The 24,277-nt window shown below is 37.7% G+C and overlaps 3 protein-coding genes and 1 long non-coding RNA gene across 5 annotated transcripts; 3 read left to right on the top strand and 1 right to left on the bottom strand.

Annotated features, from left to right (window-relative positions):
• Positions 1-1,097: 1,097 nt before the first annotated feature.
• LOC133736814 (aldehyde dehydrogenase family 3 member H1-like) lies at positions 1,098-2,833 on the top strand. Its single transcript, XM_062164410.1, has 5 exons — positions 1,098-1,393; positions 1,483-1,655; positions 1,745-1,835; positions 1,957-2,106; positions 2,277-2,833. The coding sequence occupies exons 1-5, from the start codon at positions 1,361-1,363 to the stop codon at positions 2,565-2,567; spliced, it is 738 nt and encodes a 245-aa protein (XP_062020394.1). The 5' UTR covers positions 1,098-1,360; the 3' UTR covers positions 2,568-2,833.
• Positions 2,834-6,337: 3,504 nt separating this feature from the next.
• On the top strand, positions 6,338-18,694 carry LOC133736907 (aldehyde dehydrogenase family 3 member H1). 2 transcript variants are annotated; one of them, XM_062164515.1, is made up of 10 exons: positions 6,338-6,680; positions 15,465-15,533; positions 15,667-15,763; positions 15,877-16,083; positions 16,716-16,831; positions 16,949-17,053; positions 17,136-17,308; positions 17,415-17,505; positions 17,943-18,092; positions 18,242-18,694. In XM_062164515.1, the coding sequence occupies exons 1-10, from the start codon at positions 6,453-6,455 to the stop codon at positions 18,479-18,481; spliced, it is 1,476 nt and encodes a 491-aa protein (XP_062020499.1). In that variant the 5' UTR covers positions 6,338-6,452; the 3' UTR covers positions 18,482-18,694. The 2 variants fall into 2 exon arrangements, with proteins under 2 accessions (XP_062020499.1, XP_062020500.1); XM_062164516.1 differs by lacking the exon at positions 6,338-6,680 and adding an exon at positions 13,848-14,205.
• LOC133736909 (uncharacterized) lies at positions 18,620-20,681 on the bottom strand. The gene is made up of 3 exons (XM_062164517.1): positions 20,367-20,681; positions 19,638-20,164; positions 18,620-19,320 (listed from the first exon to the last, which is right to left on the bottom strand). Exons 1-3 carry the CDS (start codon positions 20,532-20,534, stop codon positions 18,879-18,881), a joined length of 1,137 nt encoding a protein of 378 aa, XP_062020501.1. The 5' UTR covers positions 20,535-20,681; the 3' UTR covers positions 18,620-18,878.
• A 681-nt stretch (positions 20,682-21,362) lies between these two features.
• LOC133736650 (uncharacterized) lies at positions 21,363-23,755 on the top strand. Its single transcript, XR_009859648.1, has 3 exons — positions 21,363-21,456; positions 21,691-21,765; positions 21,839-23,755. It is a non-coding gene; the product is annotated as an uncharacterized LOC133736650 (long non-coding RNA).
• The last annotated feature ends 522 nt before the right edge of the window (positions 23,756-24,277 follow it).

Genomic DNA, 24,277 nt, shown 5'->3' on the forward strand with positions numbered 1-24,277 from the left:
TATATTTCTTATTTCTGGTATGACTTGAGTTATATATGTAGCAACAATTTGAATTATGTCTCCTACAAACAGTCATAGTAGTAATACCTTAATTCCGGATGTTGGACTTGTTATCTTTGCAGGTATTAATACTTGTTTTGGATGGTGTATATATATGTAGCAGCAACAGCTACCTAGCAGCTAGTGCTTTGAATTAGGTAGCTAGTTAGCTTCAAATAAGCTATAATACATTTGATATGGTGCATGTTGGACTTGTGGTTAGTTCAATTGTGTTGTCTTTGCAGGTATTACTTGTTTTGGATGGTGTATATATATGTAGCAGCGGCAGCAGCAGCAGCTACCTAGCAGCTAGTGCTTTGAATTAGGTAGCTAGTTAGCTTCAAATCAGTTATAGTACATTTGATCTGGTGCATGTTGGACTTGTGGTTAGTTCAATTGTGTTGTCTTTGCAGGTATTACTTGTTTTGGATGGTACGTATGTATATATATATATAGCAGCAGCAGCAGCAGGCAGCAGCCGCAGCAGCAGCAGCACTAGTGCTTTGAATTAGCTAGGTAGCTAGTTACCTTCAAATCAGTTGTAGTACATTTGATCTAGTGTTGGACTTGTGCTTTTTGCAGGCTGCATCTTTTGAATCTTAGGTTTATATGGACTTGTTTGATGTATACTCGATGTTATCGCACAATTTTTATAATATGAGATCGTATTCCCTTATGGATTTAATGACTCAATTTTCAGAACTTTGAGAATATAATTTATGTGTCTTAGTATAAAAAACATGACACATATGAGAATGTATTTTTGTGTCCTCTTATGAATTTAAGGACAACATTTACAGGTACTTGAGGACACAATTTGTGTGTTCTTATATAGAAAAGAGGACACACTTGATAGTGTATTTGTTGTGTCATCTTATAGATTTAAGGACTCTATTTCCAAGGTTTTTAGGACACAATTTATGTGTTCTTGTATAAAATAGAGGACACATTTGAGAGTGTTGCTTTTGTGTCCTCTAATAGATTTAAGGACTCTATTCCTAGAGATTTTAGGACACAATTTGTGTGTCCTCATATAGAAAAGAGGACACTTATTTGATAATATAATGATGCAATTTAGGTGTCCTCTTATACATTTAAGGACACCACGTACACAGCTATTAGGACACATAAACTGTGTCCTCGTATAGATAAGAGGACACATTTTCGGTGTCCTTGTTTGGGACTTACAATGACACCCGGATAGAGGACTCATTTTTTACGTGTCCTTGTATGTATTTAAGGACACGATTTAGGTGTCCTTAAATCATGTTATTGTACTGGTGGGAGTAATAATGGACAGGCTTGCGTTGCACCTGATTACATGTTGACCACAAAAGATTTTGCTCCTCAGTTGGTATGCTTACTAGCTTCATACTCAATTGGTTCGGAGATCGATGTTTCTATATTCGGTCTTTCATCTTCTCCCATTTCTATTGCTCTCAGGTGGAGGCCCTAAAACGTGAATTGGATAACTTTTTCGGGAAGAATCCACTTCAATCGAAAGATTTGTCTCGTATTGTTAATTCTAATCACTATGCTCGCTTGACAAAGCTCTTGGATGAGGAGGACGTTTCCGATAAGATTGTCCATGGAGGTGAAAGAGATTTAAGCAACTTGTAAGTTACTTGTTAATTATTTCGATCTGATCGAATTAGTTGACATGATAATGTATTGACTAATGCCCCGTCGGATCTTTTAATCACAGGAGGATAGCTCCCACCATCTTACTGGATGTCCCACAAGACTCTCTGATCATGAATGAGGAAGTATTTGGTCCCTTGCTTCCCATTGTCACGGTAGGAACCGAACATTCTTTTTAGTATAGGTTCGAAAGAGCAGATCTGTGTTCTTATGATTGAACTTTTTCGCCGAAGGGATTTGTTAGAAATATGTCCTGCCTTTGTTAATTTATTACAGGTTGACAAGGTGGAAGACAGTTTTGATTTGATCAAAACAGGAACAAAGCCTCTTGCTGCATATTTGTTTACCAACAACAAGAAGCTGAAGGATCACTTTGTAAGGAGCATCTCTGCAGGGGGTTTAGTTATCAATGACACTATCGTACATGTAATAATCCTCTCTTAAAACCACTTGAATCTACCTACACATGCATGTATGTTCATCCATGCATAAGTCAGTCTTCATAGGACGGTTGTGCTCTCTATATAAATATAATGTACATTTTTATTCCAATTAAACATGTCTAGAATCTAATTTATATGCATTTGATGGTGCAGTTTGCTGTTGCATCTTTGCCGTTTGGAGGAGTTGGGGAAAGTGGAATGGGTGCATACCATGGGAAATTCTCTTTCGAAGCTTTCAGCCATAAGAAGGCAGTTATTTATCGAGGTTTTGCCGGAGATTTTTCTCTGAGATACCCTCCATACACAATGGGTAAGTTAAGTCTTCTGAAGGCTATGGTTAGTGGTGATAGTATTTGGGGCATAATCTGGGCCCTGGTGGTTTACAAAATCCTCAGTACTTTTAAATCACTTGCTCGTATACTGAGATCTACCAAATCAGAGTGATGGTTGACTTGATTCGCCACTTCGCCGGACGGCCGGAAACAAAGGGTTTGATCTTTCATTGCCCCATTAGAACAGGTCAGCCGGCCTTTTCCTTTTGGTTGCTGGTCGGTGGGAATCTGTACGTCTAGCCAATATATAGAAGTTTGAGGAATTTATGTGCCAATGAAGTGATGTAATTATCGAACCCATGCATTCGTTAGTTTTCTATTTCTATATGTATCTTACAAAACTTTAGCCGAGTTGAAAATCATTTGTCATTCTTGTAACTCTCACTCCAATATTATATATATATAACAGACATCTTTCATTTGTTTCCACATTTTAGATACCCAAATGGTTATGAAAGTGGTAAAGATTTTGCAAAGATGATTATTCCATAATCTATAGAATAATTAGTTTCGACCATTAAATTATATTTTATAATAATTAGAAATAATCAGACTTTACAAATTTAAATCTTGAAGAACTCCTCTTTAGAAAGAGCATATATATCTATATACACAATAATTCGACATATATAAACAAAGCTCATTGGTATTCGGCCACATGTAGGGGCGGATCTACGTTCATCGAGATTTTTTTAAATTTCCTGGTTTCATGCACGGTTGGCAAACATGCTTTGCTTTTGTTAAACCAACCCCAGTTCGAGTCCTCTCATGTGTTTCTTTTTGCAGGTTACATTCCACTCATAAGTCAAAGGACTTCTTCCTTTTTTCCTTTTTCTTTTTTTTGGTTACTTCTTCTTCTTCCTGTTTTCTTCCATTCATATTTCTTACTTCTTCCTATTGTCTTCCACTTTTTTTTTTTTTTTTCCTTCTCTTTTTTTAAAAGAGGATCAAAGGATTTCACTCCTGCCCCCATGGTGACTCGAACCCATGACTTCGTACATAGGTAGGTATTGTCTTCCACTTATACCATACGCTAGGTTTAATTACTTTTTCCTATTTTCTTCCACTCATACCTATTAAATGATAGTTTTAATGACTTTTTCCTATTTTCTTCCACTCATACCTCTATTAAATAAGTTTTTTTTTGTCGAAAATATTATTTCTCTCATTATGTTCTTCTCTCAAGTTTATTTTTATTCAATAAAAAATGATTCCAAATTATTATTTTTTTGCTGTAATCTATTTAATATTGGTTTCAGGCACTTTCAGCTGTGTCTCTATTTTTGACAACTCAATAAAATAGGTATAATATACTTTAGTCAAATATTGGTGTTGCAATAATTTCTCTTATCACTTTACTTGAGAAAAAAAAATTCCAAGCCCACCCCACTCTTAAATCCTAGATCCGCCACTAGCCACATGCATGCTAAGTTGTCAGAAATCGAGTGCATGCAAATGAGCAATTGAAACCACTCACAAGTCACATCGAAAGCTATTCTTCATTTTCACATGTGAGATCTATAGTCTCAACACACCTCCGCACATGTGGCGAAATTTCAAGCCATACATGTGGACAACTTATATTTGGTGGCGTGGAGCATGTGTGGCCGCGAGGAATGCACACATGTGATAACCTCACTCTGATATTATGATAAAGTAATTTGAGGTTCACATATAAAACTAATTAGCAATGAATGAAGTGGCACAAATCTTTATGTTGATCCCCATTTTCCCATATAGAATCTATAATCTCAACAAACAATAACATTCTCACATCATTGACAAATAGTTCTTAGTTGTTGAATTCCTTGATATCAATGTTGATGGAATCCAAAATGAACACAGTTCATCATGCCTTCTTCATTTTTTGGATTGGTTGTATGGGACCATACGTTATAGGCCGGCACTCCCATTATTATTTTCAGCCACTCAATCAACTTGATCTAGGTTACGCATATAACACTGTACATGCGACATAGCTTGAAAGCGTGATCTAAATGATTTAAGGAAGAGCAACCTAGATTGTTGGACCGACTACTATAGATCTCCACCCATGCAATATATTCATGCATCAAGTTTTTTGGACAAGTTAGGCTAGCTAGCCAAACGTGATTAATTGGTATAACTGTATAACCGCAAACGTTAACAACGTACGTATACGTAAAAGAAGTCGCTGGGAATTCAGAAGGGGGTGTTCAAATTTCAACTGGCTTCTGAAAATTCGTTGGAAACTTGGAAACATGCATATATATATGAATTGAATCAACAAGTCGTTCTTTTTGTCAGGGAATCAACCAAGTCGTTAACCTAATACTACTATATGTGCTTCACCAGTCTCGAAGATTTAAACCAAGTGGGTGGCGAATACAAAGTTGGGCCAACCAATTAACTTACGGGATGACTTTAATAATGGATTTAGCTAGATTAAACACGTACATCATTGAAACAGTATAATATTTGTTTCTGAAATTGTTAGCTCGAGCTTTTATCTTTACACGCTAGTTATAGTGTGATGATCATAATATAACTATTTATTTTCTAACTTTTTAATTTTTTTTTATCATAGCAACTACTCATAATTACAACAACTAGTCTTCTATGAATCGAATTCACAACATTTCACTTACAAAAGGAAAATTTATGCCACTAGACCAAATATGCTAAGACGAGCATATTTAGTAATGCTAGTCATTTTGTAGTTAAAGTTTAGCTAAAGTAACTAAAAAGTTATTTTAATTAGCTAGCCACTTTTTAAGAGCATCTGTTCTCTCTATTCTAACGAGTTTTGAATTTATATTATTTATTGAATGAGGAAAAAATAGTTTATTTTTATTTATAAATTACATAGAATTACTTAAAATGAAAGTTTTAAATATACAAAAATAATAGAGAGCTTCATCTTGTTCTCTATATTTAGGAGCGAGATAGTTAAAAGTAAAATGGAGAGCCGCTTAAGAGTTTGGTGTAACTGTTAAAATTGATAAAATGCTAAACACGTTTTCTAAAATAGTTAAGGAGCCAAGATAGAGAGTCTGCTAAAAATGCTCTGCATACGAATGGAAAACTTATGTCACTAGATCAGATATTACCAGCATTCTAAATTATTTTCAGAATAATTCATTTGACAAAATCAATTAAATCGATGAGAAATTTCTAACAAGGTCCTTTACAATAAGGATCATGTAATTAAGATCATTATGAAGTCATTCGATTTTATATTGGAATAATAAACATTTTTAAAAATTGTAACCTTTCACGAAAAGTTTTTTATTTGTTAAATACGTACAACCCATGATATATTTGTTTAATACAATTTTTTTTATGACTAATAAGACATTCGTGATGATATTCTTTTTTTTCTTTTTTTTTGTTATAGACTATATTATTTTTTTTTTTTTCTTGAACAATTATAGACTATATTATCTATTCACGTCACATTCTCTCTTGGATATAATATATAATTGTATATACAAAAAGTTTATGAAATTCCCAAGAAGAAACTCATATTTTATATCCAAATCGTTTCCGATCCGAATTGCCCTCAAGGACCACTCCGGTGGCATGATCAAGAGTAATTCTGTTTAACTTTCCCTTTCTCAACAAAACAGTTCACCCTTTCATCTCCGACCTCCTTCGAACAAAACAAGAAGAAGACGATGAGCTTCACTATAGGGTTTACACAGTAATTTCATTCTACAAAAAAAAAAAAAAAAAACTGGACCAATTAGCAGCTTAGCTGTGAGGCCCATTAACCCGTTATCGTGCCCAACGTTCGTAACTCGACCCTTCTACGTCACCCCCACCTACCGCCCCAGAAAGCATTTTGATCAGACGCACGAGACAAACAGAGACGCCAGCTCCTCTTTCATATCGCTCCTTGTTTCTTGCGTGCGACTATTCTTATATATCTTTCCCATCCCCCCACTCATTAGGGCACGTACTATATATTTGATATTCCTCGAAGCTCCTTGTTTGTGTTTAATCTGTGGCTCTCGAAATGGACACGGCGGAGGTGGTGCAGAAGGTGGTGTTCGATTCGGGAGAGGCGGCGACGATGGTGGAGGAGCTGAGGGCGAGTTATAGGTCTGGGAAGACGAGGAGCTACGAGTGGAGAGTATCGCAGTTGCAGAAGCTGGAGAAGGTGACGGAGTTTCATGAACAGGAAATCGTTGAGGCCCTCCGGTCCGACCTGTCTAAACCGGAATTCGAAGCCTTCGTTCAAGAGGTTCCAATTCTCTGTTTATCTCTTTTTGTTTGTTAATTCATTTTTTAGTGGCTGCTTTTGGGTTTTGGTGCTTTTTGTTTATTAGTGAACATGTGACGCTTAAGATTCTGTTGCGCTAGATAGGCCTGGTTCTGTGCGAACATGACTCCGGTTCAATCCTGTTAGGTTTCGTTTGGTTTGCAGAATCAAAGACTCAGAAAATGAATTACTTTCCTTTGTTTGGTAACTAAAAACTTCGGTAATACTTTCCTAGCAGAGGGGAAAGTAGGGGGGGAAATCATTCCACTTAAACCCCATGGGATTGATTTTCCCTTTCCATTTAAATGCATTACAAAAGTTTTGAACAACAATACCCTCTCTTGCATAAAAAATTGGTGTACTTTTGAATTTTTATGATGTTGTTTTTATTTTAAAATACAAGGGTATTATTGAAACATTGATACATTTTTATTTATTCCTGCACCAACCAAACACCGGAAGAGAAATCAAATGGTGTTTCCTGAATACTTTCCATGCTTTACCAAATAGAGGAAAGGAAACCTGACAGGAACTTTAGTTTCCCTTTCCCATGGGAAAGACAAGGGAATTGATTTCCCTTCCGTGAACCAAACGAGACCTTAAAGTAGTTGTATACTCGCACGACGTCGTATGAGATTGAATTGTCAATTGTCTGTACTCATTTACTTGGAAGTAACCAAGATTTAGGCGATGCTAGTGGAACTAATTCTGCATCTAATTTTAGAGGCAATGGATGCTGATTATAGAGTACAAAATGAAAACCAGGAGTAAGAGAAAACAACATATGCCTTGGTGATATATATATATATATATTCAAAAAAAAAAAACTCATTTTGAAGTTTAAGAGAAGGGTGAGTCTATTCAAACCTCCTAATTTGCTATTTGAACCTCTCATAATTTTTATAAAAATTTAATCTCTCTTTTACCCTTCTAAAACAAAAACATTAAAAAAAAAAAACAAGCAAACAAAAAAATTGAAGAAGGAGACACCATGATCGTCTCCTCATCCCTCTCCCTCTTTCTATATGGCCATCCTAATAGAACTTATAAATCTGAACGACAGACATGGAACCACTATTATAAGGTACTTTCAAGGTTAATTCTTGATTTGATCTTCAATTGCATAGCCTATGAGTCATCTAGCTGAAAATCATTTCTCCATTGAAATTTTGCTGGAGTATTTTGCAAGGGTAGTAGCCTTGCGTTTGGAGGGCCAGCTCAATTGCTCTATCATACAGTTGAGTTTGTTGATTCTTTGATTGTTTGGTATAATCTGTTTGATGGGTCAGTCCCCATAAATTTTAAATTTGGCTCGAAAATGTCTTTGAAGGGGATTTGCAATTGTGTAGGAAGCCATTGACGACATGTAATTGGACTGAGGAATTTTAAAAAGATGTCAGATGAGCAAATGCAAGGACTCTGATAGGTTGATTGACTGTGTTCATCCTTAGTTTGTTCTCTGTGTATGAAAAAAAGGAGAAGTGGTTCCATATTATGTTGAACCAATTCACGTGGCTGACCCAACGACATGAATGGTGTGAAGGTGAAGATGGTGATAAGCAAGTAGAGGGGAAGGAGGTGAAGTGTAAAGTATAGGGGTAAATTAGGATGTTCGATGAAAAAATTAAGATGGGAGGTCTAAATAACAAATCGGGAGGTCCAACTAGAATCACCGTTAAGAGAAATAGTTTGTGCTTATGGCTTATAATCTCATATTCGACAAACAATTAATTAAAATTACTAGAGTAGAAAGATACTTAATAAGTTAAAACTTAAAAAAAAAAAAAAAACACAAAACCAATACAAAATCCTAGGGTTGTAAAAACTCGAATAGGGATGTTGTTTCTCCCATCTACTGACCCTGATGGAAAGATGTTACTATCCCATCAAAAACTTTCAAGTTCCATACAACTTCATCAAGGTGATCCCAGCAATCAAAACAAATAAAATTGTCCAAAATGATGATGCATATACAGTACACATAAGACATGCACAATAATTGATAAAACTGCAGTCTAAATATATATCATACATGTATGTATGGATTGGATGAACTAGAAGCTGCTAGTATTTGCCACTTTGCCCTTGCCTTATCCCACTTACATCAGCATTTATGTCACTTAAACCAAATGACCAACTCAAAATGATTGGTTATGGGTAACGCAGAAGCCACAAAGATGAAACGTGCAAGTTAGTTAGGCTTATATAATAGTCAAATATTCTATAGTTTTATAAGTTAATAATATTACGAATATTGTGTTTGCGACTTAACGTGTTAGATATACATAAATATAACATTAATTCGAAGAAATTTCTTATCCTGTACCTCTAAATTTTTTTTGAACCAAATCAATCATTTCATTCAACTCAAGCCAGAATGGCACGGATACATACCTTCCCTTGCCATCTTTAGACAAGTTTAGGACGTGGTATGCTAGCACCACCCATTAGACAACCAGTGCTCACTTATTCAAAAGCGAGCCTAATAACTATGAAAAGCAATACATAGCAATTAGGCAAAGTTTAGAAATAAAAAACAGAATTTAAATTTTCTCCTTGCCCTTAACAGTTGGGTTAGGAGGTTTGGAGAGATAAGCAAAACAAGTCTCTTGCGCATCCGCAACCTTCTTTGACTTTGGAGGATTTTTATTCTTTGCTCCCAGAGGCCTTCCTCTTTTCTTCTTTGTGCCAGAGCTTGTTTGCATCACATCTTTAGGCACTAAAATATTCCCAGGAGCTTCAACCATACCCAAAGATCGGGCAGAGAACTTACTTGTAAACATAGGCAGTTTTTGTTTCTTTGCCTGGATATCTGGCAGCAACGGTTTGAATAATTCTGGTAGCAGAATCTTTAGTTGTTGGGGAGACTTTGAAGGAGAGGGGGGGAGGTGACGCTTGTCACCCCTACACTCCTTGTTCTCTGCTTCAACCGGTACAGCTGGTTCTGCATCCTTAGAGGCCTTCGGGCTATTTCTTGCAGACCCTACCTTCTTATCAAATTCCATGCCTTCACTTGGAGCGATAAGTTCAGAAGATGAGACCTCCATGTCCGGAGCTGCAATTACTGCCAACGCTAAAGGTTGGTGCACCTCCTTCTTCATTTCTGTGGCACTTAGGACTCTGTCACGCAGTATGATAGGTTTGCGTGCTTTAGAAACTTCCTTGGGCTGGAATAAGGACCTGTAGATAGATGGCAAAATAGGTGTCTGCACACCTTGAAAACGAAAGGTTCCATCTACAAAAGTGTTAGCTGCAAACCCTAGAGAAGGACCAACCAAATCCTTCCTCTGTTCTCCAGTGCTTCGTCTTATACCTGTTGTGGCATGGCTACCAAGCAAAGGGCAATAGTCTCCCTCATGATAAATCAAATTGCAATGATCACACTTGCCAGCCACAGAAGCGATACCTCTGATCATGTCAGGCTCCTCAAACAATGGCGGAATATTACTAAGTCGAACCCAGAAGAAGAGGACAGTCAGATCAACCTCTTCAATAGCCTTGATGCCATCATACTCCTGAAGCACAACCGGAGCCTGGTTAAAACGCCATGGTCCACCCTTTAAAACCTTGATACGATCCTTGCGCAAATCAAATTCCAGGACAAAACGGTTTGGAGCCCGCTCTTGAATCTTGAAACCTTTGTCAAGGACCCATACTCGCCGGAAAAAACGTTTCAGATCATTCAAAGCAGCCGGTTTCTTCACTAGAGGACGTGCCAACAGAAAAGATTGCTTGGCACGTCGCTGGATTCCACTCGAGGCTCTTGAGACATCTACGACATCACTGCTAGCAAGCGCAAGTGATGCAGCAAAGGACGAGGTTACAGCATCAATGTTGGACATGTTGCTGGGTTTGGGATCAACAGAGTAGCGACGGAGGTCGCTTTGGTTGTTTGGTTTGGTGGCGGCACACATAGCGCTGCCCTAGCTAACAATTACCCTAACTAGCTAGACTATCAACTCGCTTTTCCTGTACCTCTAAATAATAAAATAAAATAAGGATTAAATTCTGTTTAGTTCCTGTAATATGACCATTTTTTCGTTTCAGTCCATAACATTCTCAATTAATCTGAAAAGTCCCTAACGTCAAAATTTCCGTCTGATTGGTCCCTCCCGCGTCAAATTAGGAGTTGGCATTAGGTGAAATGTCCAATATACCTCTCTGTTATTTCTTTTTCTCATTTTTTTTTCTTTTTCCTTTGTAATTTCTTTTTTTTTTCTTTTTTCTTTTTCCTTTTTAATTTCTTTTTTGCTTTTTTATTTTTATTTTTCCTTTTTAATTCTTTTTTTCTTTTTTTCTTTTTTCTTTTTCATTTTTAATGACCATCGTATCCTGCCGGTGATGTTCCCCTGGTCAGCAGCTGACCATGGATTATTTGCTCAACAACCGTCCGATTTCAATCGGACGGTTGACATGTATCATCTCCAAAAAATTTAAATACATGTCAACCGTCCGATTGAAATCGGACGGTTGTTGAGCAAATAATCCCTGGTCAGCAGCTGACCAGGGGAACGGGACCGTGTGCTGCATCGGTAGCGCCACGTCGGCGAACCAATCCAAATCGACCCGAAACCCCAATTCTTGTTCTCCATGCCGGCGGCCCTTTTTTTTTTTTTTTCTTTTTTCCTTTTAATTTCTTTTTTCCTTTTCCTTTTTTTGTTTTTGTTTTTTCCTTTTTAATTTCTTTTTTCCTTTTTCTTTTCTTTTTTCTTTTTTCTTTTTCCTTTTTAATGACCATCGTATCATGCTGCATCGGTAGCGCCACGTCGGCGAACCAATCTAAATCGACCCGAAACCCCAATTCTTGTTCTCCATGCCGGCGGCCTTTTTTTTTTTTTTTTTTTTTCTTTTTTCCTTTTAATTTCTTTTTTCCTTTCCTTTTTTTGTTTTTGTTTTTTCCTTTTTAATTTCTTTTTTCCTTTTTCTTTTCTTTTTTCTTTTTTCTTTTTCCTTTTTAATGACCATCGTATCATGCTGCATCGGTAGCGCCACGTCGGCGAACCAATCCAAATCGACCCGAAACCCCAATTATTATTCTCCACGCTGGCGGCCATTTTCCTTTTCCATCACTATTCTTCTTCTTCACTTCTGGTTTTGGTCAACTTGGCCATCAAAAACCATCATTTCAACCAGACCCAAAATCCAAATCACCATTTTGAGCAAGACCCAAAAACCTCAGGGTCTAAAAAAATGGTAGTTTTTCAGTGAAAAGTTTCCAGATTGAGGCTTGATGTGGAGAGAGAAAGTGAGATTTGAGTGGGAGAGAGAGAAGTAGGCTGTGAAAACAAGAGGGGAGTGGTTTAGCGGAGAATTTCCGAGCTGATTGGGATCTGCTTGTGTTTGGGAGATGGCGTCGGCGATGATGGAGGCAAGGGCGGATCCCAACAGAGGGAGATGGCTTCAGAGAAGGTGAAGAAGTGATCGATCAGCTCCTAGCCTCTTGCTTTTGCTCGATGTCCATCTCTGCACTGCCAAGCTAGGTCTTTGCTGGGTTTGGTTTCAATTTGGGGAGAGAAACAGATGGGTTGTGGAGTTTGATCGGAATGGGATTGGTGGGTTGAGGAAGGAGAAAGTAGGCAAAATGAAAAGAAAAAAAAAAGGAAAAAAAAAATTAAAAAGGAACAAGAAAAAAAGAAGAAAAAGCAAAAAAGATATTAAAAAGAAAAAAGGAAAAAAGGAAAAAAGGAAAAAAAGAAATTAAAAAGAAAAAAGAAAAAAAAAGGAGAAAAAGAAATTAAAAATAAAAAATAAAAATAAAAGGAGAAAAAGAAATTAAAAATGAAAAAGAAATAACAGAGGGGTATATTAGACATTTTACCTAAGGTCAACTCCTAATTTGTCGCGGGAGGGACCAATCAGACGGAAATTTTGACGTTAGGGACTTTTCAGATTAATTGAGAATGTCAGGGACTGAAACGAAAAAATGGTCATAATACAGGGACTAAACATAATTTAATCCATAAAATAATTAGCCTTTTAAGAGTGATGAAGGTTCATATCTCAAATTCTCAATTAAATGAGGGTAGGGCACCTCTGTTTCTGTCATGAGAAGATTTTCCTTCAGTTCTGTGGTGTTGAGTGTTTCTTAGATTTTCGTTGTCTAAGCATATTTCCATTTATGACCTGATCCTCCCTTTCTGTTATGAGTCAGAGCATACAGTACAGTAATGAATTATGATAATGATGTTTGATTACTACACGACTACACTAAAAGTCTAGAATTATGAATGAAATTTGGGTCCTGTTAGTTATTAATTGAATGTATGATAGCTAATTTATACATGATCCAACTATCTCGGTACGTGCTGCTTATAGGGCACTGACCATGCTTATATGCTCCCAATATGTCCTCTCATAAATTCTTTCAATTATAACAGAATGTGACATCTAGTCACATTGTGTATACTATATACCATTGTATAATATAACTTTTCGTTGAATTGTTAGCTAATTTAAATGAAAAAAAAAATAGCGAAAATAATATAATTTAAAACACATAGACGAACGGAAATAGACCCAACAAAACCCGACATGTTAGCATACTAATTCTCTTTTTGGATCCAAATATTACCCGGATACTGTAACCGTATCCAAATCCGATTCCTTTGACCCAGGAGTCTGAGTCTCTCACAGATAGGGCTGTCAATTCCGACATGATCCGATAACACGACTCGAAACCCACATGAAATCAAACGGGTTGAACCCGTAAGATTAAAAAGCTGGTCGGCCGTGGGTCAACTCGCCATGACCCATTTAATAAATGGGTCGGCCACGGGTTAACCCGCAAACACGAAGTGAACCCGTATAACCCGATCATGTTATACTTCTTCTTGAAATTTTGGGGATGTTAGGAGTATTTGATCATAAGATTATACAATTTAAAAGATTTTGCTTTATAATTATTGGATTTAATTATTTGTGAATATATGTAATTATTTATATAATTAGTGAATTTAATTAATTTATGCATTTTTTTAATTAAATGGGTTGCATTGTTAACCCTTAAATGTGTCATTTTATCTAAGACGGTACGACCTATTTGTTAAATGGATTAAGCGAGTTGGATATTGAGTTAAGGTGGCATTGTTAACCCTTAAATGAGTCACAGCCCAACCTCTCCGTCACGAAAAGCAAAACTGCTTTTTTTGCTTTCTTCACAAGTCAGATTTTCACACCTGGAAGTGGATATCAGACGCACATATATAAATAGACGCATCCAATTACAAGTCACCACCATTCACACTGTTAGTCGTCGTCTGCTTCTTCCTCTACACCTTTTTCTTCCGTACTTGCGATGGCTGCGAAGGTAGGTTTCGACGGAGAAGACGCGGCGGCGCTGGTGAACGAGCTCCGAGCGAGCTTCGCGTCTTCCAAGACTCGGAGCTACGAATGGAGAGTGTCGCAGCTCAACGGCCTCCTCAAGCTCGCCACCTATCACGAGGCCGAGATCGTCGACGCTCTCAACTCCGACCTCTCCAAGCCGGAATTCGAGACCCTGATCTACGAGGTTTCCCTAAATTTCCAGAATTCCTCATGACCGCTGCTCTCTTTTATGAACTATCTCTATGATTTCAGTATCAGTATCGTAGTTCTTGATTTTGTTTTTGAATTTATTGCTTGCCTACTATAGCTGAGTTACAGTTTCGGTGGTTGCTGATTGTTGAGCACCACAAGCACGAAACGCGCATGACATGTATCACTATTTAGGTCAATTTTATTTGGTACTGTAGAGCTTACCTATTGGAGTAGATATTAGGCAATTAGGGGGGAAGTTCTTGTCACCTTTGTGGTATTTGTCACAAGAATTTGGTCAGAAGAAGAAGAAAAAGAAGTATGTGGGGTATGGGATAGTGAAGCCAGAACTACCTGCTTGGGACGCGTCTTTAACATAAGGAATTCTATCTATTCATGTTATTTCTGACTTGTTGTTTTTTTTGCTTCAATTCTTGTTTAACCAGGGTCATTTAAGTGTGTTCACAGGGTGATTTTAAGAAGTAGGTGAATCACAGGAGCAATTAATGATATCCCCACTTAGCTTCATGGCATAGGCTATAGCCTTAAAGATGGGTAGCTATGTGGCTTGCGAGTGAGATGACAGATGTGAAATCTATGAACTTAAAATTTGTTGACCTTTTTTGATAGGACGCATGCTCTCCAATTGAGGGCAGCCATCTTCCTTCTTTGTAAAAGAAAGTTTCAAGAATAATCTTAGGATTCATTTAGGTTCAATGTGAACAGTTGAGAATGGGAGAAGCCATGTGTGTCACGGAAAACAACCTGGGGTTTCTGAGGATTTTTGGGTGTTGAGTCTAAATTCCTATTCAACTTCTGTTTTATTAAATATAAAAAAGTTGGTTACCGGTCAGAAATTTACAGGAATATAAAATCTGACTCCAATAAATATCTTTCAGTGTTTTGAGTATTTTCCTGAATTTAGTGAGGAGAACCTTAAAGATTGGGTTTCTACTCATGAATGCAATCACTTTAAACAGGTTTCTTTGTTGAGCTTTTGTTCATAGGTCACCCTTCATAAAAGCAATCTTTTTCTCTATGCACATATGACTATGGACATTTACAACCTGGTTGTACACGAATATGTGTGTGTGTTTGTGTGGATGTGACTCTCTTGCTTTCCTACATATGTGAAATGTAAATTGTTGAAAAGACCACTCGGCTATCCAATATAATCATCCGCCTTGCAAAGGGGCTTTGTCTAATAAATTCTTCTGTTTAACAGCTATATGACTGCTCTATTTTGTTGTGTAGATAGGCATGTTGAAGAGCTCGTGTAAATTGGCAATCAAACAACTGAAGTCATGGATGAAGCCAGAGAAGGTATATTTGATCACATACTATGTTTTGAATGGCAACTTCTAGTAATTGTATTGGCTTGACGGGCATTTGTTTGAGTTTCAATATTTGCATTCAACCTTTCGGAGTAGGTAATATTTTGCCTTTTTAAATGCAGGCTAAAACTTCAATAACCACTTTCCCTTCGTCAGCTGAAATAGTGTCTGAGCCTCTTGGTGTTGTACTAATAATTTCAGCTTGGAATTATCCTTTCTGTACGTTAATTTCACCTAGTATTTTTGTATTTAAGCATTGAGATTAAATCTTAATCCCCAGTTCTATTTTCTATTTCCAGAAAATAGTAACAGTGTGATACCTGTTTTTCCAGTGTTGTCCCTTGATCCAGTTGTCGGAGCCATTGCGGCTGGTAATGCTGTGGTTCTAAAACCATCAGAACTTGCTCCTGCCACATCGTCATTGCTTGCAAAACTATTAGGAGAGTATATGGATAGCTCTTCTGTGAGAGTTGTTGAGGGGGCTGTTGCTGAAACATCTGCACTATTGGAGCAGAAGTGGGACAAAATATGTTACACAGGTACTTATTTTCCTCACTTTGTAGTCTATTAACTTGAAGATTTTGATCCACTAGTTGATCAATATATTATTACTAATGTTCTGTGGTAGATCTCCTTCTGTATGATGTCGAAATATAATGATCGTAAAGATGAAATAAAAAGAAAGGAGAATGAATTTTTTTTAACTCAAATGCAGAGGGTTCTGTATAGAAGCTACTATAGGGAGATTTATAAGAAGGAACCATAAGGTCCTTGCATAATGTAGTGCAGGGCTGCTTTGGTGCTCAGCTCTTCATTGGAGGTTGCATTTTCGCCTTTCTGGTGATAATGAATTGCATTAGCAAAATGCCACTGTAAATAATTTTACAGGTAAAAGTAGCCTGAATCTTGTGGTTTGTCAAAGGATGGTGCAGAGCAAGATAAGAGACCGTTGATGTTCTGTTGAATGGAATGCACTCTTTATTTTTTTGTTAGATATCTGAATTGTCTTTGGCTATGCCTACTTTCTTAAGATCTACTATATTATCTTTGTTAGATTTTATTTTTTTATTTTACATTTGAATATGATTCTTTATGCTTTTGGCATAGAAGTTCAACAGTAACATCGTACTTCAAATTAAAGATTTGTTGAACAACGCATTTACATTTGTAGGCAACGGAAGAGTGGGAAGGATTGTGATGGCTAGTGCTGCAAAGCACCTTACACCTGTCCTTTTGGAGCTTGGAGGAAAATCTCCTGTTGTTGTTGATTCTGGCATCAACTTACAAGTATGGAGATGCTATTTCTTGCATAAGCTCTGTAATTTTGTTATTGCACTTGCCCCCATAAATTTTTTTGTGAGTTCCAGCTTCTGTCTAATATACTTCTATTGTCTATTTTGCTAGGTTGCAAGTAGGCGGATAATTGTAGGAAAGTGGGGCTGTAATAATGGACAGGCTTGCATTTCCCCTGATTACATTTTAACAACAAAAGATTTTGCTTCTAAATTGGTAAGATTAACCTCATACTCTATTAGAGATCTGGAATTCAAAATTTTTTCTGTTTCTAACTTCTCCAATTCTTTATTCTCAGGTGGATGCCTTGAAAAGTGAATTGGATAACTTCTATGGGAAGAATCCACTACAATCAAAAGATTTGTCTCGTATTGTGAATTCTAATCACTATGCTCGGTTGACAAAGCTGTTGGATGAGGATAAGGTTTCTGGTAAGGTCATCCATGGAGGTGAAAGGGACACAAGCAACTTGTAAGCTACTCTCTCTCCCCCTTCCTCACTCTCCCCCCTCTCTCTCTCTCATAGTTGACATGATGATCTCTTACATGGGACTAATGCCCATTTCTTTTGATCACAGGAGGATAGCTCCTACCATCTTACTCGATGTCCCACAAGACTCCCTGATTATGCAGGAGGAGATCTTTGGTCCGTTGCTTCCTATTATCACGGTAGGAACCAAATAATTTGTTTGCGTGAATGTGAAGGATAGCATATCATAACCGATTTAAAATAGCTGTGAAAACACTGTTCCATATGACCTCTGCACAAAGACTTTAGAATGAGCTTCCATGAATTGTGAACTAGTAACAGAGCATCTAACATGCTGGATGCTGCTTTTTTGGGATGATTACAAAGGGAAAAATGTATAGCTACCTTTTCATATGAGCAATAGAAGGTGGCGTAGACATCTAAATGTATGGCTGCTTCTTTGGGACCTTATATATTCTGGAACAATGGCACTGAACGAGAGATGCACTAATTGCTACAATGCTTAAAAAATGGGAACTTTTGAAACAGCAATGTTTAAATGATTGAATTTTTTTCTGTTTTTATATGTAACCAGCTGTAGACATTAATAGAATATCCTCCCATTTGTTCACTACAGGTTGACAAGATAGAAGATAGCTTTGATTTGATAACCTCAGGAACAAAGCCGCTTGCTGCATATTTGTTTACCAACAACCAGAAGCTGAAGGATCACTTCGTAAGGAATATATCTGCAGGAGGTTTGGTTATCAACGACACTACCGTTCATGTAATAATCCTCTCTCAAGCTTCTTGAAATGTCATCCATGCATGCTACATATTCATGTTATCGCGGAATATAGCAGTTCCATTTATATTTGTATATATCATCGTTCGGAACAATTTCAGAATCTAATTTATATGTATTCGATGGTGCAGCTTGCTGTTCCCTCCTTGCCATTTGGAGGAGTTGGGGAAAGTGGAATGGGTGCATACCATGGGAAATTCTCCTTTGAAGCCTTCAGCCATAAGAAAGCAGTTGTTTATCGAGGTTTTTCTGGAGATGCTTCTGTGAGGTACCCTCCATACACAAAGGGGAAGCTAAGACTTCTAAAGGCTCTGGTCGGTGGTAGTCTATTGGGCATAATCCGCGCTCTATTCGGATGGTCTAAGGCTTAAAAAGGGCTCTGTTTGTGTGCTTGATGTAATTTCTTCTTCGTATTGTTAGTCTTCTCTTACAATGTGGCATTTCAGTTCTGTTTACAATTGAACCAGGTTTGGTTACAAATGAAAAGGGATAAGGTTAGGCGAAAGATGTATAAGTTGTCGATAAACGTTACAAGTTTTTCAATATTTCCAAGCATCCGATCTGGGCTTCTGCCATTGTACTCATTTCTAAAGCTCTAAACACTGTTTAGTATAGAAACATCGGGTTTGTTACCCTGCAATATACAAGACCCCAAGCTACTCTTTCTTGGGTGATAACTATCTCCTTGAGCTTCTACCTATCTTTTACATGAGGTATTGGGTTCTATACATTGTGCCATGAGAGCTCTTTACAGAGGCACTTTTTCATTTAACATTCCTCTAAAATAGTATGAACATCTGATCTTTGCTCGTGTGTTAGAGAAGTAGGGAACTCAACCAGGAACGTGACTTTCAGATTTCCTCTCTTCCCTTCCACCTTAGGGATCGGCATACCTTGGTCTGGAATGGTCTTTTCGTAGCCGGGGAATATGATGTCTTCAATTGTCAATGTCGTATTTTCTCCACCCAGAAGAGGAATTGAAATTGTGCAACCAGTAAGGGCCTGTATCAATGGGATTTCTACTGTCAACTCCAAGTCATCTCCTTCTCTTACAAACAAATGATGCCTCTTCTCAGCTATCACAAAAATTATGTCAGCTGGGTATGCACCAGGTCTCTCATTTCCCAATCCTTCAAATGTAATCTTCGTTCCTTTCTTCCATCCCGGCTTCACATTTATCGTTACCAATTCCTCTTCTTGTGCCATTTGCCTGCCATAAAAGAAAAAATGTTAATGATTTGAAAAGATCATAAGATGTAAAAACTCTTGATCTCAATATTACCCCTACATGCATGTGTACGGAGCAAATGATTTTTTTTTTTTTTTTGGTTACAAGGGGGCCTGAAGCCCAAACAAAGAAAACAAAAACACAGAAACTAACAAGGGAGCAAATGATTTAAGAGTGCCGCTATAACCACATTGCTTATCACATTTCTCACAAGTTTTTAAGCAGCATTGCATCGCATGTTAGATGATTTGGGAGCTACGTACTTTGCATAATTCTATTTCAAGGACTTGGTAACCTACCCGGTGTCTTTGACAACAACCCTCGTAACCTTCATCTTCTTGTTGCATCCAAAGCACAGCTCCTCCAAGGTGCACTCGAGCTGCTTCTCGATGGCCGGGGGTTTCAACATCCCGGATGACTGCGAAAACATGATGGTGGTGCTTCTCCTGCTCTCACAATTCGAGAGAGGCCCGCTTTTGGAGAGAGGTGCACTTCTTGAGAGAGGCGTGGTACTGGTTGAGTCGGTTGAGCTTTTCCTCCCCGATGAGTTGGAGGTTTCCGGTGAGGCTGGACAGCTTTTCCGAGTCTTCTTTTTGTGATGAGAACGTGAAGGGGTGTGACTCGCAGATCGTGTACCACATCTTGTGAGATTATGACACGACATGTTAAATAAACCATCGACGCTTGAGTGCTTGAAGAAGCTGCTCGAAGATCTAGCGCTACCGGAATCATTTCCTCGCATTCCTGGGCTGTTGAATCTAAAGCTTTGATATTGAAATCCATTCATACTTTTCTCGTCTTGGATTAAACCATCCTTGCCCTCCCCCTGATCATTATCGATCCTCAGATATCAGTTTATGTAAATATCCATATATATATGCAATGCATGCAAGATATACGACAAGACGTGTAATCGAACATTCGACCTATATCATAATCTTAACTCTATCTTGAAACGAAACATTTGGAGATAGGATCTCTTAACAAAAAAGTTTCTTGCACAACAAGGATGCAAATATATATTTTACCTCAACGGGTACATTGTTGTCTATAACCTTGTGGACTTCATCAGCTTTGGGTTCTTCATCGGAAGCCGGTTTCTGCTTATATTTATGCCATTTTCTGGTGATGGATCTATAAGCTGCTCTGTAGAGGTTTCGAATGGAGGCTATTCCGGAGGCTACACCGGATCGCATGGGTAGGAGCAGGCCACCATGAAAGATAGGCAGATTGGAAGAAGAAACGAAGAGAACCAAAAGAAAGAAATTACAAGTGGGTAACTCTATCCGCAAAAGTTTTACTTTTTTCCTTTTGGGTAAATAGCTAAGAATTTTGTGTTTTGTTTCCTTACAACTATATCCACAAGAACTAAATGCCTCTTTTGCCAAATATATATAGACAGCGTTTTAGAAGGGCTTTCAATCAATTAGCTCGATCTGTTAATCAGGATGAGGACAGCTATTCTAGTTTTATTACTGTTATTGGTCAAACCTTCCGGACTAGTCCAACTATAGCCATGTACAATGGAGACGATGTGAGATTGAAGAGTTGTTTTGAGAGATGTCCAGTAGTTTTATATTTTTCATTTCAGATTAGTAACTAAAAAAACATTTTCAACTTCATTAACGACTTTAATTAAAAAAATGAGGTGCATACAGGTAATAATTTGTAACGAATACTCAACATGCATAACTAATTCATAACTCACTATTTTGAATTGATTACAGGTTATGTAACCATATTCCTTCATTAACAGTAATACGGACATTAGTTCATAATATGTAGAAAAAAAATACAATATTGTTCAACAAAAAAAAAAAAAAAAAAACAAGAAACAGAAAGTATAAAAGTGACCATGTATATTGTATAGACCCCCTGAAATTTTAGATTTGGCCAAATAATTGCCAAAGCATAGACAAAAAAAAATTATAAATAAATGAAGACAGTTTGATTAAAAAAAGAAGAAAAGGAAATTGCTACTTTTTTGGGTTAAAAGTTAAAACCTTTCGGAATTTCGGAGCATTTTGTCTTCTTCCACAGTTCGAAGAATTGCTGATAAATTTGCTAAGCGCCTCCGGTCGCCTCTCCTCAAACTTGGCCGGCGGCGAAGGCACACTGGTAACTAAAATCCCTCTTGTTTACTTTGTGTTTCCTGAGCAAAAAAGCATGTACATTGCTGCACAATAGTGTCATCTTTGCTTTGTGGTCCTCCTCACTTTCAATTTCCAAGTTACACTCCTTTCCCTATTCTGGGTTTTCTCATCTGAGGAAACCCACCATCACATTGATTCTGGGTACTCAAATGTGTGCTTCTTATATTCCAAGTTTGATGCTTTATGTTCCAATTCACAGAGGCAGTAAGAAAACAATGGACCTTGCTCCGTTCAAGCGTGACATTCATGAGCGCTTATAGATGATTTTGCTGCGGTAATTTTGTTTTTTTTTTTCCCTTATTTTCTGGGTGTTGCTCGTTGATGGTTTGCTCATTGGGGAGTGGCAGTGTGAGTCAACAAGTTTTGCTGATCTGAAGAGGGTATGGATTAACAAGAAGTTGTCTTACATTTTCGAGGCACGTCCCTCTACCAACTTGGCCCTCTTTATGAAAGCATTGTATGCCCATTCAATTGGTAGGCTCTTATATCATAAGCTTGACTAGGATTACTTGTTGATCAACACCAGTAGGCACTTTAGTTTATTTGATGGAGTGTTGTAAATGCATAGATGGAAATTTTTCTGGTGTTGTGCTGTTAATCGTGGTAAATGGTCTGTTTGTATGTGAAAAACCTGCAGATAGAACTAAATCCAACTAGTATTGGTTCTCTTTTCTGTCATGTATGTAGTACATTAGTACAAGTTGCTTGTTTAAGTACTGGTGGTATTTTTGAGCATTATGAGTGATATTTAGGAAACAGTAGGTTATATGTAGCTCGTAGGCCTAAAAATTATCCATCTCTTCCACTAAATGGTTCTATGGGTTTTGGAAAAGTCTTATTGATGACCTGAAAATCTAATTCCTTAAATATGTAGTTCATGTTCCAACTCTGAGAATCCTGTTTCTGTTTTGTATTGTGTGAGCGAACTACCATATTGTATTGTGTTGATATTCATACTATCGAACATGTCACTGAAGTATTTCACTGATTTGGTTAATCAACAGTTTTAGTAGCATGTGGTACCGCCTATTTGCCAATGGGCTTGCAATCTTTAGCGCATAGTTAGATACGTAGTTCTTGTTTCACCCTTGAGAATTCTTTATCCCTTTGTTTTATATGAGTGGCCTATCTCAGAGTTTCGATGTGGTGCTTCATATTATCAAAATTGTCCAAATAGGAAGCCACATAATCTTGTGGGAAAACCATTCAAGCCTCGTTTTAAGATCTATCTATCTCTTGGTATGTATGGAGATTTTATTCTGAAGTATTGAACATGATTCGAGTTAGCTTTACGAGTGTGTTTCAATGAACATGGCACTACACCGTATCAATATCAAATGGCACTGCACTACATAATATAATATGAAAAAGAAAGATAGATAGGATACTCATTATTTGTTTGGCCAGGCATTCCTATGCGTCATCTCTGGCTTATAAGGTTGAGAAATTTTGTTACCAGTTCATTCTGTTGTTTACTGTCGGCTAAATTGTATGTGTCTCTTTAATGGTAATATGCATGATTATGTAACACTTACACATATGGATATATGTATGTATTCAAATATGTGCTAAAAGGAGTTGCTGTACAAAATACTGGGGTCAGTATCTCTGTTTTAACTTTCGAATCGAATGTGCTATGAGCGTAAGATCAAGACTGATGAGGAATTGGCTGAATTGATCATTTCAGATCAAAGGCTAGAAAAGAGGAGACTCATCATGGCCAGGTATCATAGATTATACAAGATTTGAATCCCACACTTCTTCACCCACAAGGATTTATTAGCGAAATCGCCTGGGTCGACGCGAAAAGACGCCTCAGTGACCTTGTTGAACCCGTGCCGCACAAAGAACACCACCACGTGATCCCCCGTTAAATTGACGCCTCCTGGGGATCCTATATCCGAAACAACGCTGGAATTGAACTGGCCTCGATAGCCTTCACCGTCGTTGTTGGTTTTGAGATTGTACTCACATTCCAACAGAAACCCACTCCTGGATTCCGACCCATCAAGTCGGAAATCCTCCGCAACAACAACGGATAGAGCGAAACCCAAGCATGAGTCTACGGTTGATGTTGTATGATGAGGAGGAAACTTGATGTTTATCTCACATCCCTCACTTTGATAGCTGAACCATCTAGGAATTTCATTTCCTGGACAAAGACCGTTACAGAACAACCCTCCTGTAAACGAACAATTAATGAATCTAGTCATGAATATTTAGTAGCTGCACTATCCAAAAACTTAATTATAAAAAAAGCGGAGGAACCAACCCACTTGAGACTTGAGAGAGAGAGGGGTACATGTTTTGATGATGCCATTCGCGTAATTCTAAGCTCTGCATCATCCATTATGTTGTTCTTTGCACTCTCATCCAATTCGAAGCAATCAGTAAATAAAACCGTCTCTCCACGCTCTCTATCAAACGGACGCGGACGTTTAAGTTGTTCCCGAGGTTGCATCAGTGTACTCCTTGAACTTGCCACGCTTTTCAATGACCAGCAGGCACCCGCGTCCAATTCTTCTAGCTGCGATGGGAGCTCTGGTACATATCGAAGCTTCTTGCATCCGAGCAAGCATAGAGAGCGCAGCTCGGAAACATATTTGATGCTTGCAGGTATTTTCTCAATCATGGTTCCACGTAGATCTATATCTTCTAATGTGGGTAAGCAATTGAGACTATCAGGGATTTCTGATACTGCACTGCAGTGTCTGAGATTCAGAGTTTTCAAAGAGCACAATCGTCCCACAACTGACGACGAGAAAGGCCATCTTTTGAGCTTGCGA

Source organism: Rosa rugosa, chromosome 3 (genome assembly GCF_958449725.1).
Source record: "Rosa rugosa chromosome 3, drRosRugo1.1, whole genome shotgun sequence".
Taxonomy (NCBI): domain Eukaryota; kingdom Viridiplantae; phylum Streptophyta; class Magnoliopsida; order Rosales; family Rosaceae; genus Rosa; species Rosa rugosa.

What these genes read in the sequence shown, in the direction of transcription:
- LOC133736814 (XM_062164410.1), top strand. Translation starts at nt 1,361, where the DNA reads ATGTTGACCACAAAAGATTTTGCTCCTCAGTTG. An exon ending in CCTTGCTTCCCATTGTCACG is followed by an intron (nt 1,836 to 1,956) that starts GTAGGAACCGAA and finishes AATTTATTACAG; the next exon opens with GTTGACAAGGTGGAAGACAG. An exon ending in TCAATGACACTATCGTACAT is followed by an intron (nt 2,107 to 2,276) that starts GTAATAATCCTC and finishes TTGATGGTGCAG; the next exon opens with TTTGCTGTTGCATCTTTGCC.
- LOC133736907 (XM_062164515.1), top strand. Translation starts at nt 6,453, where the DNA reads ATGGACACGGCGGAGGTGGTGCAGAAGGTGGTGTTCGATTCGGGAGAG. An exon ending in AGCTTGGAATTATCCTTTCT is followed by an intron (nt 15,764 to 15,876) that starts GTACGTTAATTT and finishes CTGTTTTTCCAG; the next exon opens with TGTTGTCCCTTGATCCAGTT. An exon ending in ATTCTGGCATCAACTTACAA is followed by an intron (nt 16,832 to 16,948) that starts GTATGGAGATGC and finishes CTATTTTGCTAG; the next exon opens with GTTGCAAGTAGGCGGATAAT.
- LOC133736909 (XM_062164517.1), bottom strand. Translation starts at nt 20,534, where the DNA reads ATGCGATCCGGTGTAGCCTCCGGAATAGCCTCCATTCGAAACCTCTAC. An exon ending in ACAACAATGTACCCGTTGAG is followed by an intron (nt 20,165 to 20,366) that starts GTAAAATATATA and finishes GATAATGATCAG; the next exon opens with GGGGAGGGCAAGGATGGTTT. An exon ending in GTTGTTGTCAAAGACACCGG is followed by an intron (nt 19,321 to 19,637) that starts GTAGGTTACCAA and finishes CTTTTATGGCAG; the next exon opens with GCAAATGGCACAAGAAGAGG.